General features: G+C 47.3%; 2 protein-coding genes across 6 annotated transcripts in view; one reads left to right on the top strand and one right to left on the bottom strand.

Moving 5' to 3' along the window:
- The window catches only part of pitrm1 (pitrilysin metallopeptidase 1), a 41,994-nt gene extending 31,478 nt beyond the window's left edge, over positions 1-10,516 (top strand). For all 5 annotated transcript variants that reach the window (XM_056293560.1, XM_056293559.1, XM_056293562.1 and 2 more), the window contains 8 exons: positions 1,038-1,138; positions 3,429-3,549; positions 3,676-3,732; positions 4,119-4,231; positions 4,596-4,721; positions 5,725-5,870; positions 8,026-8,128; positions 10,178-10,516. In XM_056293560.1, the coding sequence (XP_056149535.1) occupies positions 1,038-1,138; positions 3,429-3,549; positions 3,676-3,732; positions 4,119-4,231; positions 4,596-4,721; positions 5,725-5,870; positions 8,026-8,128; positions 10,178-10,271 (861 nt within the window). In that variant the 3' untranslated portion in view covers positions 10,272-10,516. The remainder of the gene's footprint in view (positions 1-1,037; positions 1,139-3,428; positions 3,550-3,675; positions 3,733-4,118; positions 4,232-4,595; positions 4,722-5,724; positions 5,871-8,025; positions 8,129-10,177) is intronic.
- Positions 10,517-12,261: 1,745 nt separating this feature from the next.
- Positions 12,262-24,746, bottom strand: part of LOC130124132 (ATP-dependent 6-phosphofructokinase, platelet type-like) — a 69,142-nt gene continuing 56,657 nt past the window's right edge. The window contains exons 18-22 of the mRNA XM_056293564.1: positions 17,786-17,847; positions 16,892-17,003; positions 16,641-16,740; positions 13,776-13,881; positions 12,262-12,595 (exon numbers count right to left, since the gene is read on the bottom strand). Coding sequence (XP_056149539.1) covers positions 12,439-12,595; positions 13,776-13,881; positions 16,641-16,740; positions 16,892-17,003; positions 17,786-17,847 — 537 coding nt within the window. The 3' untranslated portion in view covers positions 12,262-12,438. The remainder of the gene's footprint in view (positions 12,596-13,775; positions 13,882-16,640; positions 16,741-16,891; positions 17,004-17,785; positions 17,848-24,746) is intronic.

Genomic DNA, 24,746 nt, shown 5'->3' with positions numbered 1-24,746 from the left:
GCCACTCAATTTTAAACTCAAACTATATAGTCGTGGCGGCACGGTGGTGCAGTGGTAAGCACGGTCGCCTCACAGCAAGAAGGTCCTGGGTTTGAACCCTGGGGTAGTCCAACCTTGGGGGTCATCCCAGGTTGTCCTCTGTGTGGAGTTTGCATGTTCTCCTCGTGTCTGCGTGGGTTTCCTCCGGGTGCTCTGGTTTCTTCCATCAGTCCAAAGACATGTAGGTCAGGTGGATCAGCCGTACTAAATTGTCCCTAGGTGTGTGTGTGTGTGTGTGTGTGTGTGTGTGTGTGTGTGTGTGGGCCCTGTGACTGGCAGCCTATCCAGGGTGTCTCCCTGCCTGCTGCCCAATGACTGCTGGGCTAGGCTCCAGCATCCCGCAACCCGAATTTGGATAAGCAGCTTGGATAATGGATGGATGGAGATATATATATTCCCTAATCCTCTGTGAATAGTACACATGGCCAGTGTAACTAGTTAATGGTCACGGTAATTTGCATATGAAACCGGTCATTGGTTTCGGTCGTTAAGTCACTGTATTGTTTATAAGGATGGGGATACCTGCAGTCGGTTGAGACTGAAAAGGTCACTTAGGTGATGATGACAAGTTTGTCTCAGTAAACGTTGTGTCCAGATGAACTGATTCACCTCCCTGAGAATTCCTTCTGAGTGCAAACCTTCTTGGCCAGCAATAAAACTTGTTTCAGGGGCGCCCCGGTGGTTCACCTGGTAGAGCGCGTACCATGTAAGGCTGAGTCCTTACCACAGCAGCCCGGGTTCGACTCTGATCCGGGCCCTATGCTGCATGTCATCCTTTCTCTCTCCTGCCTTTCCTGTCTCTCTCTCTCTCACTCTCTCTCTCTCTACTATCGCTATCAAATAAAGGTGGAAAACGCCAAAAAATAATCTAAAAAAAACCCAACTTGTTTCAGCTCTTGCCATAGTTTTCAAATCTAACACTTTGATATCTTGGCTCCTTGGAATGCCCGTGATTTATTTCTGACGCTGCGTTTTCGCTTGGGTTGTTTGACCATCAGGTGAAGTTTATGAAGAGGATAGCAGAGATGTCCGACCTCGGTCCAGTCCTCCGATCTCTCCCCAGGATCAAGAAACACCTCCTCAACCCGGAGGGCATGAGGTGAGGGCAATCCACTGCTGTAATGGGAGGTGATGGGACCGAGTCAGCTGTTCATGCACTCAGCTCATCATACATGTCTCTTAGTGTGCCAGATAAAGGACATTTAACACCAGAACCACTGGGATTTCACTCCTACCTAAAAGGACCATAAGCGGTCAAAATGACTGCCGGTGTTTACACTCTATATTCTGCCAAGATAAATACCCAACTGAGATATTAATGCATTACATATGTTAGTATGTCTGTTATGAAACTAACTGACACCAACATTAACATTTTAACAACTATAACACTATTTTTAAACAGTTTAATTTTAAGAGACACATGGTCGAACTTGAATAGCAAAATTGAAAGTGAAAATCTTACCTGAAAAACAAAATGGAAAACACATACTGCTAATCTAACAAACGTAACAAGGCCTATAAAACGTGAACTGTAAAAACAAGAACTGAACTTCCGAAGGAAATGACGCGAACAACAAACGTGACATGACGCGCACAAACACACGCAAATTATGCGTGGTCATTTTGACCGCTCATGGTCGTTTTCGGTAGATCTTGTAACTTTTTTGTGCAATTGATCTACAATTGATTTTAGTGCAAATATATGCAATTTTAGGAGCATTCAGGGAGCGGCAGGTCTGTATCTTTTTTTTTCCCACAAAGTTATTAAACTTTGAAAATCCAAAACCGTCAAAATGACCGCCCATGGTCGTTCTAGTAGTTTTTAAGTTCCGGTCGTTGTTTGGGACTGTTTCAATGTTTATTTTCAGTTCTTTTTTTACATTTCACGTTTTACAGGCCTTGTTATTTTTGTTAGATTAGCAATATGTGTTTTCCGTTTTGTTCTTCAGGTATTTTCACTTTTTCAATTTTGCTATTCAAGTTCCACCATGTCTCTCTGAAGTTTAAATTGTTTAAAAATAGTATTATTCATTCATTCATCATCATCAGCCACTTCCCCGGGGTCGGGTCATGGCTGAAGCAAGCTAAGTAGGGCACTCCAGACGTCCCTCTCCCCAGCAACCTCCTCCTGCTCCTCCTGGGGGGATCCCAAGGCCAGATTGGACATGTAGTCCCTCCAGCAAGTTCTGGGTCTGCCCCGGGGTCTCCTCCCAGTTGGCCGTGCCCGATAAACCTCCAAAGGAAGGCGCCCAGGAGGCATCCTAATCAGATGCCCGAACCACCTCAACTGGCTCCTTTTGACGCGAAGGAGCAGCGGCTCTACTCCGAGCTGACCTCCAGATGTCCGAGCTCCTCACCCTATCTCTGAGGCTGAGCCCAGACACCCTACAGAGGAAACTTGTTTCAGCCGCTTGTATCCGCGATCTCACCCTTTCAGTCACTACCCAAAGCTCATGACCATAGGTGAGGGTTGGAACAAAGATTGACTGGAAAATTGAGAGCTTTGCCTTCTGGCTCAGCTCCCTCTTCACCACAATGGTCCGGTACAACGTCCGCATTACTGCTGATGCTGCACCAATCCGCCTGTCAATCTCCCGCTCCATCCTACCCTCAATCATGAACAAGACCCCAAGATACTTGAACTCCTTCACTTGAGGCAACAACTCATCCCAACCCGGAGGGAGCAATCCACCATTTTCCTGTAGAGAACCATGGCCTCAGAGTTGGAGGTGCTGACTCTCATCCCGGCCATTTCACACTCAACTGCAAATCGTCCCAGTGCGCGCCGGAGGTCACATTCTGATGAAGCCAACAAAACCACGTCATCTGCGAAGAGCAGAGATGCAATTCTGAGGTTCCCAAAACAGACACACACCTCACCTTGGCTGCGCCTGAGATCTTGTCCATGAATATCCCAAACAGAATCAGAGACAAGGGACAACCTTGGCGGAGTCTGACACCCACCAAAAACGTGTTTGACTTTGTATGTACTTTGTAAATACTATTATAGTTGTTAAAATGTTAATTTTGGTGTTAGTTAGTTCCCTAACAGACATACTAACATGTGTAATGCATTAATATCTCAACTGGGTATTTACCTGACAGAATATAGAGTTTAAAAACCGGCGGTTATTTTGACCGCCCATGGTCGTTTTAGGCAGATCTTATCATAACTCTCTTTTTTTTGTGTGCAATCGATCTAAAACTCATTTTAATGCAAATATATGCAATTTTAGGAGCATTCAGGGAGCAGCAGGTTTGTATCTTTTTTTTTTCCACAAAGTTATTAAACTTTGAAAATCCAAGAGAGTCAAAATGACGCCCTTGGTCGTTCTACTGTTAAAGGTTCTGAAAAAAAACTGGGTTCTGCTCATTTTTCCGTGTAGATGTGCTGTCAACGCAACGCCGCAGAAAATGTCTGACGTGGCGACGCGGCTGGACGGGTTCATGAAGGATATCGCCTGCAACAGGAAAGACCGCAAAGTGGTCCGACCTCACATCATCGAGGTAGCGCTTTAACACGGGAACACACCGAGATGGGAACTTGGGACGCTTGCGTCTCACGATGATGAGCCTGTACAGTCAGCCGGTGCTAATTAGAGTCATGATTTACTTCATTTCCTGTTTTCTCAGAGACAGTTCGACCCCTCAGCCGCCGCTGGATCTGGGCCGAGCAGGAAACTCATTTCTGTAAGTGCAAAAATGATTTCCAGTCTGGACTCGGCTGTCATTTTAATGTCATAGTGAAGCATCGGCTGTTTGGCACCGTTCCCACCTCAGACACCGTACGGTAATTGAGGTGGCGTTGTCCTTGTACCCGTGTGTGCCAGTACGTACTGCAAATATCCGCAGGTTATTGGTATCTTAACCACAAGTAAGGCTGTCTTGTCTCTGACTATGCACCGTCTGTCTGTACTGTGAAAACTAGAAAAGGTGGGTGTGTCGACGCTCAATGTCACACAGACGAGTCCCGGGGCGTTTGTCGTGCTGCACAGTGCTACACGGCGGGTAAACTGACATGGAGTACTGACCACTGTTTAACTGCTGATATCCTCACATGACCCGACTGTTCCCAGGAGCCCAGTTTTCACCCCTGTCAGATGAAGACCTTCTTCCCAATGCCCTTCCCCATCAACTTTGTCAGCGAGTGCGTGCGGACCGTCCCGTTTGTCCACGAGGACTACGCCAGGTGAGCGTTCCACGTGTTCTCTGTGGTGACTTCTTAGTAGGATGTGAACCAGGAGACTCTGGGAATTTAGCTACTGAATTTTTGGTACAAGTGGTGGTGTTTATTTTCACTGGCTGACTTTTCGGCGTAACCACTGGCAGATTATTTCAGCGTGACACTTTCCTACGTAATTGTTCTTCCGGTGTTACTTTTAGTGTGACCTTTGACCTGAAATACTTGATAAAATTCCTTTCCACACAGAATTTCATATGGACGTTTTGCTAGGTATATCTGCCAGACTTTCTTTATAGTACATAATGACCTTTTCCTCCTCCTCCTGCTTGTCTTCTTTGCCTTTTTCTCCTCCTCCTCCTCCTCCTCTCAGTCTGTGTGTCTTGGCAAGAATGATGACAGCCAAGTTCCTCCATGGTGAGATCCGGGAGAAGGGCGGAGCCTATGGAGGCGGGGCCAGGATGGGAGGGGGCGGGCTCTTCTCCTTCTACTCCTACAGGTGACCAGCATGGGACACGAGTATGAATGAATGACTGAATGAATGTTGGTACATTTTGCCTGTTTCTGGCAGAGTTATAGGTTCACAAGCTGTAGATTTTCTTATTTATTTATTTATTCTGTTTGTTTTTTGTGCCAAAAAGAAAATGTGCTCCAACTCAGTATCAGTTAGGCACCGGAGTAACATGTAAGCGTTGGCATGTTTCCATAAAAGCATTTCTATGCATGAAATGAAGTATCACACTAGAAAAACTGGATGGAAATGGCAAAAGTTAATGAAACTTCCTCAATATCGCAGGAAAAGTTTTTTTCTGGGGGGGGATCCCCCCCCCTTTTTTCTCCCCAATTGTACTTGGCCAATTTCCCCACTCTTCCGAGCTGTCCCGGTCTCTGCTCCACCCCCTCTGCCGAACCGGGGAGGGCTGCAGACTACCACATGCCTCCTCCGATACATGTGGAGTCGCCAGCCGCTTCTTTTCACCCGGCTTCCCACCCGCAGACATGGCCAGTTGTGTCTGTAGGGACGCTCAACCAAGCCGGAGGTAACACGGGGATTCGAACCGGGATCCCCGTGTTGGTAGGCAACAGAATAGACCACCACGCCACCTGGACGCCCGGCAAAAAAAGTTTTAAGGCTGACTTAAGTTGTTTTTTTATTTTGGAGATAAAAAGTTTGCCTGCTAAACTGGCACAGGAAACACATAAATAAAAAAATGAACCGTGAATTTAATCACATGATCATCTTCTCCTTCCTCTTAACTGGTCCATCTCTCTGGTGGGTGAAGTATGGACACATGACGTAGGACACATGGAACTACGTTCCAGCCTTTATTCATTTGACAGATGTAATGGAGGCACGCCTTAATTCACATGATTTATTTGACAACATTCACGCTGCGTTTTGTCACAGTTGGATGGAAACCAGTAAGTGATGCTGTGAACAGGAGTAAGTTGTGTTCCATTAACCTTTCCACACGTCTTATTTCTTCCTCTTCCTCCATAAGGGATCCCAACTCGGTGCAGACGCTGTCAGCTTTCCGTAAAGGAGTGGACTGGGCCCGCACGGGTCAGTTCAGCCAGCAGGACATTGATGAAGCCAAGCTGTCGGTTTTCTCCGCCGTGGACTCCCCCGTGGCGCCCGCCGACAAAGGTGAGCTTCCCTTCAAGTGCAGGACCGGATCCCCCATTCGATGGGTCAGTTTCAGGCCTAACCAGCTTTGTTGTGTACCACGGACCGTAGAATTCATCTGAAGGGGGGGGAAATAATTTCAAGGCATGCGCAAAGGGTGGGGGGCATATGCATTGAAACAGACATAGGCCTGTATTACTGATGTATGACTATTGAGTAACGTCTTCCCCAATTGTCCCTGGCCAATCACCCAGCTTTCCGAGCCGTCCCAGTCGCTGCTCCACCCCCTCTGCCGATCCGGGGAGGGCTGCAGACTACCACATGCCTCCTCCCATACATGTGGAGTCACCAGCCGCTTCTTTTCACCTGACAGTGAGGAGTTTCACCAGGGGGACGTAGCATGTGGGAGGATCACGCTATTCCCCCCAGTTCCCCCTTCCCCCCAAACAGGCGCCCCGACAAACCAGAGGAGGCGCTAGTGCAGCTACCAGGAAACATACCCACATCCGGCTTCCCACCCGCAGACACGGCTAAATGTATCAGTGGGGACGCTCAACACTCGAGCCAGAGGCAACACGGGGATTCGAACAGGCGATCCCCGTGTTGGTAGGCAACGGAATAGACCGATGCGCCACATAGGGCTGCACGATTATGGCCAAAATGATAATCACGATTATTTTGATCAATATTGAGATCACGATTATTTATCACGAGTATTCATTGAGTTTAGGAACAAAACATATTTTCTTTTAAAATAATTCTGTGTGGTCTTACTTGTCCTCTCTGGACTGCAGCTCTTACTCGTCTTCTCTGGGCTGCAGCTCTTACTCGTCCACTCTGGACTGCAGCTCTTACTCGTCTTCTCTGGACTGCAGCTCTTACTCGTCCACTCTGGACTGCAGCTCTTACTCGTCCACTCTGGACTGCAGCTCTTACTCGTCCACTCTGGACTGCAGCTCTTACTCGTCCACTCTGGACTGCAGCTCTTACTCGTCCACTCTGGACTGCAGCTCTTACTCGTCCACTCTGGACTGCAGCTCTTACTCGTCCACTTTGGACTGCAGCTCTTACTCGTCCACTCTGGACTGAAGCTCTTACTCGTCTACTCTGGACTGAAGCTCTTACTCGTCTTCTCTGGACTGCAGCTCTTACTGGTCTTCTCTGGGCTGCAGCTCTTACTCGTCCACTCTGGACTGCAGCTCTTACTCGTCCACTCTGGGCTGCAGCTCTTACTCGTCCACTCTGGACTGCAGCTCTTACTCGTCCACTCTGGACTGCAGCCCTTACTGGTCTTCTCTGGGCTGCAGCTCTTACTCGTCTTCTCTGGACTGCAGCTCTTACTCGTCCACTCTGGACTGCAGCTCTTACTCGTCCACTCTGGACTGCAGCCCTTACTGGTCTTCTCTGGGCTGCAGCTCTTACTCGTCTTCTCTGGGCTGCAGCTCTTACTCGTCCACTCTGGACTGCAGCTCTTACTCGTCCACTCTGGACTGCAGCCGCAACAAGCAGATGTTTGCACAGGCTGCCGCTTTGGGGTCGGCGCTTAAAGGAAATGGCTGTGATTGGTCAGCTAGTTAGTTTAGGAAGCGCTTGATTTGATATGCAAAGGGAGCGTTCCATGGGCGGAGCACGCATTTTAAATGTCAATATCGCAGTCGATCGTGTTCATTTAATTGTGGGAAGCAGAAATCGTGATCGCGATTAATATTCAATTAATTGTGCAGCCCTAACGCCATCCGGAGGCGCCAAAAAATTTTAACTTTTTGCGATGTTCCTAATTTGGAGAAAGCAAGACTGTACTGCAGGGGTGCCCAACTCCAGGCCTCGAGGGCCGCAGTGTCTACGGGTATTTGTTCCAACCATGCACTACACCGCCTAATTTAACTAATTAGCTCACCTCTTGGACCAAGGAGGGAAAGGAATTAGTTAAATCAGGTGGTGTAGTGCACGGTTGCAACAAATACCTGCAGACACTGCGGCCCTCGAGGCCTGGAGTTGGGCACCCCTGCTGTACTGCCTTGGTGAAACGGAGCTTGGAGTCAAAAAAGACACCCAAATTGCGGGCGGAGTGCTTAAGATCGGAGGACAGGTTCCCTGGACTCTTTGTAGTATTCTTCCTTGTTCTGAAGTAGAACCTCGTATAACTGATGTCCCTTTCCCCGTTGTGCGGTAACAGGGATGAGTCGCTTCTTAAGCGGCATCACAGACGAGATGAAGCAGAGCCACAGAGAGAGACTCTTCACCGTCACCGACAAGAACCTCCAGGATGTTGCAGGAAGGTACGCTCATTCTTTAAATCCTTGATTATAACTGTACTCCTCTTCTTCACGATAGTAATGATAATACCATGTCATCATCAGTATTTTCAGTACTGTCGGTTTGTTTTTATCATTGAACCTTTTATCTACGACTGTTCTGACGGCCAATATTACTTTTTAGATTTGACAGAAACTTACTATTAACAAATACTACTACTACTACTAAGGCTACTATTTCCCTACTAATACTATTACTCCTAACATTACTACTACTACACCTACTTCTATCACTCCTATTACTACTAATACTATTGCTATACCTACTATTACTAATACTAGTACTACCACTACCAGTATTATTACTATTAACACTATTACAATTACCCCCACTGTCAACAAACAAATACTACTCCTATTAACTACCTAGTAATAGTAGTAGTAATAGTAATACTATTGTAGTATATGATATTATATTAGTAATAGTAGTAATAGTAGACTAGTACTACCACTACTAAAAATTGTTACTACTAACGTCTTTATGCATGCTCAATAATCCAGGTAAGGAAATCAAAGAAAGTTGAATCAGTTCATCTGGACAAACGTGTCCAGATGAACTGATATTACTACTAACATTACTAGTGCTATACCTACTACTAACACTCCTACTCCCAATCCTACTACTACTGTTAACACTGCTACTACTACTACTAACATCTATACTACTCCTACTACTACTTTTAACAGTACTACCTGTACTACTACTACTACTACTATGTCTCAATGCATGCTCAATAATCTGGGTGTAAAAATACCAGAAAAGTTGAATCGGTTCGTCTGGACACAAAGTTTAATGGGAGAAACGTGTCATCACTCATCTAAGTGACTTCATCAGTGTAAACTTACTGCAGGTACCCCCACCCTTATAAACAATAGTGACTGCAGGTATGCCACCCTTATAAACAATACAGTGACTGCAGGTATCCCCACCCTTATAAACAATACAGTGACTGCAGGTACCCCCACCCTTATAAACAATACAGTGGCATAACGACCGAAACCAGCTACCAGTTTCATATGCAGATTGCAGATATGGGGGTGATCATTAACTAGAGTTTCAGTCACCATGTGTACAATTCACAGAGGGTTGGAGAATAGTTGCAATCACAGCACTGTAAGATGGTGACAGGATGTACTCTTAGCCCCCCCCCGCCCCTCGGTTCAGGCAGGGATGGCCGTTCCCTCCTCACATAGATGGCCTCTTTGACTCCCCATTCAAACCAGCGTTCCTTCCTATCAAGGATGGGCACATCCTCATCCCTGTCAGAGAGTGGCCACTGGCCTGTAGATGGTGTCGACTGTGGAGTCCTGGCCTGACATGTTAGCTCTCCTGTGTTGTGTTGTGTTGTGTTGTGTTGAGCCACAGAGGTGTCTAGATGAACTGATTCAAAATTTCTGGGACTGCTCCTACTACTTCTAACATTATTAGTACTATTTCTAACACTACTACTACTACCAACACTACCATTACTATTGCTACTACGACTTCTAACACTCCTACTACTGCTACACCTACTACCACTAACACCAACACTACTGTTACTACTAACACTACTACTAGTAGTACTAACACTACTATTACTACCAAGACTCTTACTACTACTGCCCATCAGCCCGTTTGTTACTAATCTTGATGGTCTGGTAGTCCTGAGCAGGCTGCTGTGAGTCTTGGGGTAATGTTTGACGCTGACCTGGGTTGTGATGATCAGATCACACATGTTGTTCAGCCGTGCTTCCTCAGCTCGAGATTATCTCCAAAATTAGCTCATTTCTATTAACTGCTGAGCTGCAAAAAGTTGCACATGCTTCCATCTGTCCTCGGCTTTACTATTGTAATTGCACTTTATTCTGGTGTCAGCAAGGGCTCCCTCTACCGTCTGCAGTCGGTACAACACGGGACAGAGTAGTAATACTGCTAACGCGTTGTGATTGTCCTGCCACTACGACTGTGAGTGGGAGGTTAGCGCAGCACAGCGACACACTCTGACCCGGGCTCTCGTGTCTCTCTGCCAGGTACCTCGGCGTTGGCCAGAGGACGTGCGGAGTCGCCATTTTGGGCCCAGAGAATGAAACTGTCAAGAAAGATCCTTCGTGGATAGTGAAGTAAAAACATTTTCTATACAACTTTTTTTTTTTTGTCTGCCTTTCAAAAATACCATACGCACAACTCGAAGACGGACGTGTTGTTAGAACGAAATGCAGCCTGGCCTCACATAAACCTCATCTGATACACGTCACTTTACCTTCTCTTTATTGTCTGGCACAGAACTGTAACCGTGTGCTGCAGGGGTGTTGGCGTTGTGTATTTTTTTGAAAATGTGAATCTAAGTTTTTAAATGTAACACAACCATTCACCTGAAGTTGTCACTTTTTTTTTTAATAGAAAAAATGAAGCGTTATACTACTATGTGGTTGTCCACTTGTCATATTGTTTTGTGGGTCCCACGAACTTCCCTGCGGCAGTATTCAACATTGTAATTTGGGTGGCGTAGCGGTCTGTTCCGTTGCCTACCAACACGGATATCGGCGGTTCGAATCCCCGTGTTACCTCCGGCTTGGTTGGGTGTCCCAACAGACACAATTGGCTGTGTCTGCGGGTGGGGAGCTGGATGTGTCCTGGTCGCCACACTAGCGCCTCCACTGGTCGGTCGGGGGCACCTGTTCAGGTGGGAGGGGAGACTGGGGAACAGCGTGATCCTCCCACGTTCTACATCCCCCTGGCGAAACTCCTCAGTCAGGTGAAAAGCAGCTGGCGACTCCACATGTATGGGAGGAGGCATGTGGTAGTCTGCAGCCCTCCCTGGGTTGGCAGAGGGGGTGGAGCAGCGACCGGGACGGCTCGGAAGAGTGGGGTAATTGGCCAGATACAATTGGGGGAGAAAAATCCCCCCCAAAAAAAAGTAATTTCGGTGTTTTCTACTTTTTTTTTCTTCGGGTGCAGTTAATTTCGGTTGTAGTCGTTGCGATGCTGTGAAATGTAAATCCTCACTAGTCAAGTGTCTTAACACTGCCAACGACTCCACGGCAGAGGCGAACACCCCGGGTAAAAGTCCTGCCACGCGTTTGTTCCGGCCGTCACTACGCCAGCTGAATGTGACGGCACAGCTCTCCAGCCGGGTGGTGGAGTCACCTCGTTAGTGACCGGAGAGAACAAATACATGGTCGGACTTCTACTTGCTGAAGCCGGGCTGTCCCCCTCTGCTTGACGGTGTGTTGTAATGGGTCACCAGTGTTGAACCTCTCTGGATGCCCTACAGGCCCCGTCACGTGTCCTCTAGCAGGCATGACTGACACACAAACACCACAACAGATTTCAGACGTGTCTTCACAACAAATGCTTTATTACTACGTGACAGAAGGCTCACCACAACGCAACAACAGTAACACTTCACATACACACACCCTCCACTTCACAGTGAGAACACAGTACAGCATCTGCAGATTTTAAACGAATTTCCCCTTTAAGGTGCCACACATAAAGCCCGTAGTGGTTACAAATGGCAGTAGTGAAACACGACAACACACACACACACACAGCGGGTGTTGGGGAAGCATGCGGCCATCTTTCCTTGACGCCCTGCTCAAGACGACCTTTCAAGAACGCTGGAGTCCAGAAATCTTTGAGCGGCAAAACAGGATGCTACGTTTCGCCTTCGGGCGAGTTTGTTGTGTTGAGCCTACCTACGGTGTGAGGAGCCGACCTACGGTGTGAGGCGGGGCTGTGGCCCGGCAAAGCTTTCGGTTTGATTCGGTAGGGCGGCCCCCGTGTCAGCAGCTGATTGGATGATGTATGATTTTTGGGAAATCAAAGTGCATCAAAAAATTAAAGTTGCTTTAAATGAACACAGCACGGTGTGGGGTGTGGTACAGATGGGAAGTAAACCAGGTATTTTAGAAATTTAACAAAAATACAACTTCGTACTTTGATTTCAATAATACTGCGAGCGAACGTTAATGAATTCTGTGATAATTCTGATATGACAACCCTGAGAGGCTGCTGTGTTATTAATCATGATAATTAACTTGATCACTGAGGGTAATTGAACATATCTCACCCCCCCCCCCCCAAAAAATGTACTGATACCTGAAGATCAATATCTCCACCATATCAGGGTTCCAGTCCATAAATAACTTCGATTTGTCTACTTCCTGTCCTCAAATAACAACCAGGTTTAGCTTTTCACTTTTCCTCTCTCGGTCATGTGACGTGTAGTCGGTAGTTCGGCTGTTCGTGTTGGACGGCGGCTCTTCACTTCCTGGAACTCTGTGGCTGCTCACATGGCCGAGGAGGCGTCGGCCTCTCTGGAGAGGACGCGGGTCACGTGCTCCAGCTGGCCGGAGTCGGTGATGTCGTAGCTGGCTTTATATTTGGCCAAAATCTTCATGACGGGGCGAAGCTTCAGCCACCACTGCTCTTTGGGGATCCGGTGGCTGGAGGACAGAGGGGAAGAAAGACACATTTCCTGTTGAGCAGGTAATCATAAACCCTGGTTGCAGCTCATCTCAGTCATGTGACCTGGCCCGACAGCAGGAGGCGCTGCTCTGTCACATCGTCACACAGACTGATCTGACCAGAGGACCGCCGAGGTTCGACAGAAACATGGCCGACCTCCACCCGCACGTCGCATCAGGTTTATGTTGGGCGAGGTTTACTGCTACCGTGTGAAACGTGAGAGGAGCTGAGCAAGTTCAGGCTGTTCAGTGATGAAAATCATCATTTACTACCAGTAGATCAGTTTACCAGTAGATCAGTTTACCAACAGATCGGTTTACCAACAGATCAGTTTATCAGTAGATCAGTTTACCAATAGATCAGTTTATCAACAGATCAGTTTACCAATTGATCAGTTTACCAATAGATCATTCCGGTAGTTGGTGAAATTAAATCACAATCAGCCCTTTTTTACATCAGTCCAGCAGTAGTTTTAGAACTGTTCTCACTGCTTTCAGCATCTTTCTAACATGTGGTCAGTAGTTAAGCTTTTCTCTTTACATGTTAAATAAACAGTAAATGTTACTTGCTTGTCTTTTTCTCCCCAATTGTACTCGGCCAATCACCCCACTCTTCTGAGCCGTCCCGGTCTCTGCTCCACCTCCTCTGCTGATCCAGGGAGGGCTGCAGACTACCACATGCCTCCTCCCATACATGTGGAGTCACCAGCTGCTCCTTTTCACCGGACAGTGAGGAGTTTCACCAGGGGGACGTAGCGCGTGGGAGGCTCACGCTGTTCCCCTGAACAGGCACCCCGACTGATCAGAGGAGGCGCTGGTGCAGCGACCAGGACACATACCCACAGACACGGCTAATTGTGTCTTGTGTCTGTAAGGACGCCCGACCAAGCTGGAGGTAACACGGGGTTCGAACCGGCGATCCCCGTGTTGGTAGGCAACGGAATAGACCGCCACGCCACCCGGACGCCCCTTGCATGACTAAGCTGATCATGGATCGCTGCTGAACAGAAGTTTGTATGTGCAATGACAATAAATGATCTATGAAAAGAGTCACGCTTAGTTTAGCTAGGTGGAAAATAGGTTAAAGCTACAACCTATAAGTGGGCACTCGCTCACGCACACACACACGCACACGGAAGAGACGGTCGGTTTGTCTTACACAAAGTCGGTCTCATCGCGTAGCTGCACCACAGGCTGGAAGTCCATGGACCTGCGACGCATTCCCAACAGACATGCTGTGTCGTCTGAGTTGGCAAACACTCTTCCTGCACACAGCAAGGAGGAGAGGTGAGCTGGACACACACACACAGACACACACACAGACACACACTACACTGCTTACACACCTCTGTCTAAACACATTTAAAACCAAGGCAAGGAAGGTACAACACACCTAGACAGTATCCCAGCAAGCACTGGGTGGAAAGTAGGAGGACACCCTGGACAGGTCAGCGGTCCATCACAGGACACACACACTCATTAAAACCATCTACACCTGCAGTTAATGTCCTTTCTAATTCACCTAATATTCCTGTTACTACTACTACTACTACCAGCTGCTCCCGTTAGGGGGCGCCACAGCGGATCATCCATCTCCATCTCTTCCTGTCCTCTGCATCTTCCTCTGTCACACCAGCCACCTGCATGTCCTCCCTCACCACATCCATAAACCTCCTCTTTGGCCTTCCTCTTCTCCTCTTCCCTGGCAGCTCCATATTCAGCATCCTTCTCCCAGTATACCCAGCATCTCTCCTCCACACATGTCCAAACCATCTCAATCTTGTCTCTCTTGCTTTGTCTCCAAACCGTCCAACCTGAGCTGTCCCTCTAATATACTCGTTCCTAATCCTGTCCTCCTTCATCACTCCTAATGAAATCTTATCATCTTCACTTCTGCCACCTCCACCTCCTCCTCCTGTTCTCTCATCAGTGCCACTGTCTCCAAACCATACAACATAGCTGGTCTCACTACCATCTTGTAAACCTTCCCTTTAACTCTTGCTGGTACCCTTCTGTCGCAAATCACTCCTGACACTCTTCTCCACCCGCTCCACCCTGCCTGCACTCTCTTCTTCACCTCTCTTCTGCACTCCCCGTTACTTTGGACAGTTGACCCCAACTATTTAAACTCCTATGCCTTCGTCACCTCCACTCCTTGCATCCTCACCATTCCACTGTCCTCCCTCTCATTCATGCATAGGTATTCCGTCTTGCTCCTACTGACTTTCATTCCTCTTCTCTCCAGTGCATACCTCCACCTCTCCAGGCTCTCCTCCACCTGCACCCTACTCTCACTACAGATCACAATGTCATCTGCAAACATCATAGTCCATGGAGACTCCTGCCTGATCTTGTCCGTCAACCTGTCCATCACCACTGCAAACAAGAAAGGGCTCAGAGCCGATCCTTGATGTAATCCCACCTCCACCTTGAACCCATCCATCATTCCAACCACCCACCTCACCATTGTCACACTTCCCTCATACGTATCCTGCACCACTCCTACATACGTCTCTGCAACTCCCGACTTCCTCATACAATACCACACCTCCTCTCTCGGCACCCTGTCATAAGCTTTCTCTAAATCCACCAAGACACAATGTACCTCCTTCTGACCTTCTCTACACTTCTCCATCAACGTTCTCAAAGCAAACACCACCTCTGTGGTGCTCTTTCGTGGCATGAAACCATACTGCTGCTGCTGATCATCACCTCTCCTCCTCTTAACCTAGCTTCTATTACTCTTTCCCAAATCTTCATGCTGTGGCTGATCAACTTTATACCTCTGTAGTTGCTACAGCTCTGTACATCACCCTTGTTCTTGAGAATCGGTACCAGTATGCTTCTTCTCCACTCCTCAGGCATCCTCTCACTTTCCAAGATTGTGTTAAACAATCTAGTTAAAAACCCACTGCCATCTCTCCTAAACACCTCCATGCCTCCACAGGTATGTCATCAGGACCAACTGCCTTTCCACTCTTGATCCTCTTCATAGCTGCCCTCACTTCCTCCTTGCTAATCCACCACACTTCCTGATTCACTATCCCCACATCATCCAACCTTCTCCCTCTCTCATGTTCTTCATTCATCAGCCCCTCAAAGTACTCCTTCCACCTTCTCAGCACACACTCCTCGCTTGTCAGCACACTTCCATCTCTATCCTTCATCACCCTAACCTGCTGCACATCCTTCCCAGCTCGGTCCCTCTGTCTAGCCAATCAGTACAAGTCCTTTTCTCCTTCCTTAGTGTCTAATCTGTCATACAACTCACCGTACACCTTTTCCTTTGCTTTTGCTACCTCTCTGTTCACTTTACGCTGCATCTCCTTGTACTCCTGTCTACTTTCTTCATCTCTCTGACTATCCCACTTCTTCTTCACCAACCTCTTCCTCTGTATACTTTGCTGTACTTCCTCATCCCACCACCAAGTCTCTTTGTCTTCCTTCCTTTGTCCTGATGACACACCAAGTACCTTCCTAGCTGTCTCCCCCACTATTTCTGCAGTGGTTGTCCAGCCATCCGGCAACTCTTCACTACCACCCAGTGCCTGTCTTACCTCCTGCCTGAACTCCACACAACAGTCTTCCTTCTTTAATTTCTACCATTTGATCTTTGGCTCCTCTGCCTTCACTCTCTTCCTCTTCTTGGTCTCCAAAGTCATCCTACAGACCACCATCTGATGCTGCCTAGCTACGTTCTCCCCCGTCACCACCTTGCGGTCTCCAATCTCAGATCGTACCTCCTACATAAGATGTAGTCCACCTGTGAGCACTTAACGCCACTCTTATACATCACCCTGTGTTCCAAAGAACTTGTCATTACACAACGTTTCTTAATGAAGTACATTATATATAAACTGTGTCTTCCCATGCCATCCAACACACAAACAACACACAGATACAGACACTAACCGACATGAACACACGTACCTCGTCGTGGGCGAAGACGCCACGTACTGAAAATGTGACTTTCAATAAGATCAGATTACTTGATTTTTATGGTCAGTAAAGCGAGTTGGTTTACCCTCTTTGTACGACTCCTTCAGCTTGCGTGTGATCCACTGCATGGCCTTCGCTGCAATTTTGGTGCCGAAGTTCCTGTCGAACGGAGATGGAGCGCCTCCCTTTGGAAAGGAAGTGAAACGTCCTTTCATCCACAGACGTGAGCAGTCATGCAGACGGCATCGTTTGATGAAGACTCGTGTTAGAAAGTTGAAACGGTGTGTGTGTGTGTGTGTGTGTGTGTGTGTGTGTGTGTGTGTGTGTGTGTCCTACCTGCTGCATGTGACCAAGAATGTTCTTTCTGCAGTCGAACACACCTTTTCCCTCTTCAGAGTACAGCTGGTAGATAAAGTCTGTGGTGAAGTTCTCATTACAATTCTCATTCCTGTAACACACACACACAACACACACACACACACACACACACACACAAGGTCACGTGGGTGGCCAGCTGGTTAAAACACACCTAGCAGCTGACAGGTTGCTGGTTCAATACCCAGAACCACCAGTGTACCAATACTGCCAAGGTGTCCCTGAGCAAACAGTCCCAAACAGTGAAGTACAACAAAGTACATGTACAACAACCCGCTTGTAGGACTGGTATTACAAACTAACACAAATTTGCTAAAAATACAGTAGATGCAGTAGGGAGTTACCTGCAGCACAAGCTGTCCTTGTAACAAATAAGTATGTAGGTGCATAACTGAATGTCACACACACACACAACACACACAACACGTTTTCCTGACGGTGCTGCCGAGCTGAGAGCGGTGTAGACAACATGACTGTGAATTAGACTGGAGAGGGTGAACGTGACGCTGTGCAGCATTGCTGCGGGGAAGGTTTAACGCCGGTGACGAGTCGAGATGAAGCCTTTCGATTTCCGCAGGCAGGACAGCCAGGACGCATTCCCGTTTACATCGTGGCCTCCTGACAACGGCTCATTTCATTAGAGACGGAAATGCAATATACAGAACATACTCATTCTGCCACTTGTGTTATACCTTTGCTCCCTCAAACACACACAGATTTACACCCACAAGCACATAACGGGTCAGCCGGGATAATGACGTGCCGCATAGCGAATATGGGCTCAAAAAAATTGAAGTCCCACGACTACACAACAGTGTTTGAAGCTGAACCAAAACAAGACGTAGCCGCTCTCACCTCAGCACCAAGCCTCTCTGAATGCTGCTCTTCATCTTGCGGGTCAAGTGCTCCACGTTGGCCTGAGGGGAGAAGAAGCCTCACGTTAGCCGCAGTTATTTCTCTTTCTTCACTCCTGTAGCCTACATGAGCTGCAAATGAGACTCCTCCGTCTGCACGCTGTAGCTGGGGAGGTGCGGGGTGCCGCGCTGACCACCAGGGGGCGCCCCAGCTACTGAGCCAACTCAGAGGGGAGTCTACGGCGACCATGTTCAATGGGTGTCCTGTGGACCATTTTGACCTGTTTATCTCCTGGGTTCCCTGCCATCAATCCGGAGTGGTAGTATTAATGATAGTAGTAGTACTGTTGGTATGAATAGTAGTAGCGTTAACAGAGGTAGTAGTAGCAGTATAAGTAGCAGTAGCAGATCTAGAGTGTTTGCATGACGTATTTCTCAAGGTTTTGTCTAACATTCAGAATGCCACATATCAAAATATATATTATACATGTGATATTTTAGTCCCATCGGATCTGACCAAACACCTTTTGGCCACCGATCTCAAACTGTTTCAATCGGAAGTTTCATACACCAGAGAGAAAGACGAGATGGGACACATACAGTAGTTCTCTGATGAAAATAAGTGGCAGAAATATTTTAACATTTTTACTTCTGTAACAGTACAAATACGCTGATACAAAACTACTCTGGTAAAAATGAAAGTAACACGATGACATCTGTACTTTAGTAAAAGCATATGAGTACTTGGTCTTGCTCAAAGTATGTAAAGTTAAAAAAAAAGTACTTGTCATATTCAGTGCCCCGATAGAGCTTAGAACACAATTTAAAGTGCGTGTAGTGTTTCTGCAGAGGAAGACTAACAGACCACCCGCACGCTCGACAATCCAGGTAAGAAAATCAAAGAAGGCTGAATCAGTTCATCTGGATACAATGAACAGATTCAACCTTCGTGAATCTAGATACAATGAATGAATCTGGATACAATCTAGAGACTGATTCGTTGTATCCAGATTCATGAATCTAGATACAATGAACTGATTCATTGTATCCAGATGAACTGATTCAACCTTCGTGAATCTAGATACAATCAATGAATCTGGATACAATCTGGAGACTGATTCGTTGTATCCAGATTCATGAATCTAGATACAATCAATGAATCTGGATACAATCTGGAGACTGATTCGTTGTATCCAGATTCATGAATCTAGATACAATGAACTGATTCATTGTATCCAGATGAACTGATTCAACCTTCATGAATCTAGATACAATAAATGAATCTGGATACAATCTAGAGACTGATTCGTTGTATCCAGATTCATGAATCTAGATACAATGAACTGATTCATTGTATCCAGATGAACTGATTCAACCGTCTTTGACACATTTACACTTCTGAATACCAAAAGCTTCTGTAAATGAGAATAAGATGGGGTTGTTTTTTGTTTTTTTTGTCCAAGTCTTAATAACTAACAATAACAATAACCCTTAGAGTATTTTATTGGCTTGTCTGATGGGTTCAGTGGATTGGTTCCTCTGGCTTTTGAAATACACAACTTTTTTTTTTTTAACTAAGGTCATGCGACTGTGTTAGAAACATAGTGAAATAAAAGGCGAAGGTCTCTGAAATTAAACATACTTAAGACAATACAGATACTTGAAACATATTTAAGTATAGCCTTCCTTGTTCGATAATGATGTCCATGTTTCCTCTCTGACAGTACTATGACAATGACTACATCAACAATACGTGGGCTAGCACTGGGTAGCGTAATGATCTATTCTGTTGCCTACCAACACGGGGATCGCCGATTCGAATCCCTTAGTTACCTCCGGCTTGGTTGGACATCCGCACAGACACAATTGGCTGTGTCAGTGGGTGGAAAGCTGGATGTGAGTATGTGTCCCTGGTTGGTCAGGGTGCCTGTTCGGGGGGGAGGGAGAACTGGGGGGGGGGGGCAGCGTGATCCTCGCACGGTGCTACATCCCCCTGGTGAAACTCCTCACTGTCAGGTGAAAAGAAGTGGCTGGTGACTCCACATGTATGGGAGGAGGCATGTGGTAGTCTGCAGCCCTCCCCGGATCGGCAGAGGAGGTGGAACAGGATGATTAGCTGGATACAATTGAGGGGGGGGAAAAGGGGGGGGGGGGAAATCCATCAGCTGGCACTGACTGACATGGAAAATAGCATCCTCATTCCTCACTATAATCACTAGGCATTTGACACCATATTGACATATATCTGCTTACATGTGCAAAAACACCACGCTTAAGAACCCATCTGAGGATCCTCACATTGAACTGATTGGAATAACACTCCCTCACATGTTTCACACCCCGTTCCGGAAGGCATTTTAGGCCATACGTTCTCATTATCATCGATTTAGACGACAAAACTGTGCATGTCTATGGCAAGACCTGAATGTCATCCCATCGCTACACCACCGAGAGACAATAAGTGGTAATACTGAGTTATGGACCCGGCCTCACGTCGCCATCCGATTCTCGGCTGGTACGACCGGGGTTTGTCTTGTTGGTCTTTCTCGGTCATGGAAGGAACGACGTCAGCCGGCGGGTTATTAATAAACTCCATCTAATCTGGGTCACCTGTACGCTCCTAAAATAGACGAGCCCCACGCGGACGGAGGGAGACGGAGCCGAAGGTCACCGACTCCCCTTTTTCACGGTCGGCGGTCACGTTCTCGTCCAGCTCGAACGTACAGCAAACTTTTCTAAAGTCATTTCACATCGCCAGGGTCACGCGTGAGTGAAGAGCGTTTCCGTCAGCTCTGTCCACGTGAATCAAACCCTGAGAGGGGTTTTACGTGTCCTGCGGCACGCGTCCTTCAACGGCCGCCACACGGACCAGTGAAGACGAAGGAACAGATGATCACCTGATTGATTTCTATTCGAGCTTTTTTTTCTATCACACAAATGTTCCCAACCGCCTGTTTAGCGCAGCGACTCTTTAATCAACAAACGCAAAAACCAACTCCGGTGTAAGAACTGGTTTTTTTTTGTTGTTGCCGGCACCGAGAAGACGTCAGCACGTGTCCGTTTCCATCAGCTTTTCTACCGCCACACTGCGTAACGTGTATAGAAACGCAGTGATGGAAAGGTGACTGTTGTCTCCATCGTTTACCGTTCCGTGTGTAACTGTGTGTGTCTGGACCCTTTCAGCTAGCCAGTACTTGTACACCACATACTTGTACACCGCATACTGTTCCCAATGGAATACTAAATGATAAGAATGTGAAATACTGATATTAAGGAAATTAATCCCTTTGTTATGAATGCTCTTTGTGAAGCATTTAAGACGGGGTCTCAATTAGGTCCTCAGTCAGGCACCAGCAGTAATGCTGGTTTTCCCTGTGAATTTGGGCTGTGCAAATGAGCTTCGAGTCCCCGTGTCACCTCCGGCTTGGTCGGGCGTCCCTACAGACACAATCGGCCGTGTCTGCAGGTGGGAAGCCGGATGTGGGTATGTGTCCTGGTCGCTGCACTAGCGCCTCCTCTGGTCGGTCAGGGGCACCTATTCAAGGAGGGGGGGAATAGCGTGATCCTCCCACATGCTACGTCCCCCTGGTGAAACTCCTCACTGTCAGGTGAAAAGAAGCGGCTGGCGACTCCACGTGTATGGGAGGAGGCACGTGGTAGTCTGCAGCCCTCCCCGGATCAGCAGAGGGGGGTGGAGCAGAGACCAGGACGGCTTGGAAGAGTTGGGGTGACTGGCCAAGTACAACTGGGGAGAAAAAGGGGCAAAAATTTCAAATAAACAACTTATAGCGTCTGGTAGCTAGTCTGGTCCACAGGCTGTGTGAGGTATCCAGTCATCTTATCAGGAAGTGTGTGGACCTGGCACAACAGGTCACAGTACTAGTAGTCATAGTAAAGGTACTAGTGATAAAACTAGCTGTAGTATTAATAGAAGCAAGTCAAGTCAATTTTATTTGTGTAGCCTAATATCACAAATTTGCCTCAAGGGGCTTTACAGCAACACAACATCCTGTCCCGAGACCCTCGCACGGGATAAGGAACAACTCCCTAAAAACCCTTTAACAGGGAGAAACCTCAGGGGGAGCACCAGAGGAGGATCTCTCTCCCGAGACGGACAACGTGCAACGATGTTGTGTTTACACAATACAACATTGAAAGAGGATAAACAGAATTACAATGGAATTATAAAATATATAAACAATATGATAACAACTTTATTTATATAGCACTTTTCTAAAACAACGTCACAAAGTGCTTTACAGAGATATAAAACCAGACAAGGCACAAATAAGAATGAGACCAAATGAGTAAAAAATCAAAACGGTATCAATAAATAAAAACAAATATCAAACATTTGTAAAAGCTTTCGTAAAAGAAAAGTTTTCAGACGAGATTTAAGAGAAGCTGAGACCTGGTTTATCTTAGTCCAACAGGAAGAGAGTTCCAGTGTGGGGGCTCTAACAGCAAAAACCCGATCCCCCTTTGTGACAAACCGAGACCTGGGAATAACCAGCGGGGCTCCATCTGCAGACCTTAACGGTCGAAGAAATCAGTAATGTCGGGAGGGGGGAGGGGGGAGGGGGGCAGTGACTAATAAAGATAAAATCTCCACGGCGATAAAATGACCAAAGTGACAGGATGGCACTTCAGACCTAGTTTATAAAAACCAGCTAGGCCACCCCCCTCGTCCAGAGGGCCTGGGAATATGAAAATATGCAGAATTAGGGGGGCTAGCCTCAATCAGGGGAACAGTGCCCCCTGGGGGCAGCCATGTCTCAGTAATCATACAAAAAAGTCCAGATTGTTAGAAACAATAAAATCATTAGTGATAAAGGACTTATTACCAAGAGATCTCACATTCAACAGGCCAAAACGGTTTGGAGTCAAAGCAGAATAAAAATCAATGGGAGTCCGACAAATAGGGCACAAGTTACAGACACTTGCCCCGGATATTTGGTTGTTGTTTCTACTATTAAATACTAGATCGTGTGGATTGGAGGCACGGTGCCTAATAATAGCCTGTACGGGGAAAACTCCCAGCGAGAGGGTCAATGACAGATGAGGCCAGCAGAGGGAGACAGCGGGCGAAACAGTACCGTAGTGCCACAACAGGTGGCAGCAGAGGCTCCGGGAGGGAAGCATGGCCTGTAAACAGTCACGTGGAAAGGACTGTACGGCGTGCTGCAGGTTGGCCGCTAGCGTCCTGCTACCCGGCCTGTTTGGATGGACTCCACTGGATCTGAAGAAGGAGAGGCGCTCCCAAAACAGATTTAAGATTGTCGACAAAACCAGTATTGTGAGTTCTGCAGGCGGAGATGATGTGCCATGTGTGCAGGCGGAGGGTTCTGCTGAAGCGCCCCGCTCCACGGGCCAGTGTCGCAATAGCACCGCAAACAAAAACAGATTTCAGCAGGTACTTAAAAAGCAATATGACGAGGAGGACGCCAAGCGGTGTCCAGATGCCACCGGACCAGCCTAGGACCTGAGCCACGCGACCACCATCACCATGTACAACTGACAGGAGGGCAGACCACACATGCACACAGAGGAGACTGTAACACTGGAGTGAGAGAAGGAAAACTACACTGAAACGGGATATGGATTTATAAGATATATGACAAAATAAATGTGATGAGGAGGATGCCAAGCAGTGTCCAGGGGGCGACCGCCATCACCACGGAGACCTGGTTTATCTTAGACTGCATGTGCACACAGGGGAGACTCGCATCACACCATTCGCATTCACGGGAGAAGAGAAAGGAGAAGACATCACTCAGAGAGAGAGAACAGATGTGAGAGAAGAGAACGGTTTGAAATAGTCAATCTCATCGGCAGAACGGTGCTTGGTAAATCCATTGAGACGAAAACCGACCCGCTGTGCAGTACAGGTCGTGAAGTACTCCATTTAAAGGCAACTAACTGTAGGCGAAGGCAAAAAGGTGACTGGATTTAAAGGACTCAGCAGACTCCGATTGTCTGACGGCAGCAGGCAGGTTATTCCACAAGAACGGGGCCCGATAGGAAAAGGCCCTGCTGCCACCTGCTGACTTCTTCTTAACTCTGGGTACACACAGGAGCCCTGTACTTTTACTGCTTTTACTGCATATAGACGGGAGGTTGATCAGCTGGCCCTCTGGTGCTGCCATAACAACCTGGAGCTGAACACACTCAAAACAGTGGAGATGACAGTGGACTTCAGGAGGAGTCCCCCCATCACTACCTCCCCTTACCATACTCAACAGCACGGTGTCTACGGTGAAAACCTACAGATTTCTGGGCTCCACAATCTCGCAGGACCTAATAAGGTGGGCATCCAACACAGACACAGTCATCAAAAAGGCCCAGCACAGGATGTACTTTCCCCGCCAGCTCAAGAAGTTCAACCTGCCTCAGGAACTCTTGATTCAGTTCTACACCTCAATAGTCCAGTCTGTCCTCTGCACACCCATGGTTTGGTTTGGTTTGGTGTGGCCACCAAACAGGACAGGGACAGACTACAAGGGACAGTTGGGTCTGCAGAGAAAATCATTGGTGCCAACCTGCCCTCCATTCAGGTCTTATACACCTCCAGACTCAGGAAATGGGCAGGCAACATCACTGCAGACCCATCACACCCTGGTCACAACCTGTTCCAACTCCTCCCCTCTGGTAGGCGCTATAGAGCACCGTACCTCAAAACAACCAGATATAAAAACAGTTTCTTTCCGCGGTCCGTCATTCAAATGAACGCTTAACACTGTCAAATAAATCCACCATGTTGTACATACTGTACTGTACATGTTGTATATACTGTACTGTACATTGTATGTATACTGGTACACTCTGTCATGTACACCTACCTTAGATATGTATGCAAGTAACCCGCTAACATCTATTTCAGCATCTCTGATATATTCACTGCACTTTATCGCCTCTTGTTTCACCTGTATAAGTCAGTCCTTGTGTACACATCTGAAGATTGT

Source organism: Lampris incognitus, chromosome 14 (assembly GCF_029633865.1).
Source record: "Lampris incognitus isolate fLamInc1 chromosome 14, fLamInc1.hap2, whole genome shotgun sequence".
Taxonomy (NCBI): Eukaryota; Metazoa; Chordata; class Actinopteri; order Lampriformes; family Lampridae; genus Lampris; species Lampris incognitus.
The sequence above is the reverse complement of the archived record's forward strand: the minus strand, read 5'-3'. Positions and strand labels throughout refer to the sequence as shown.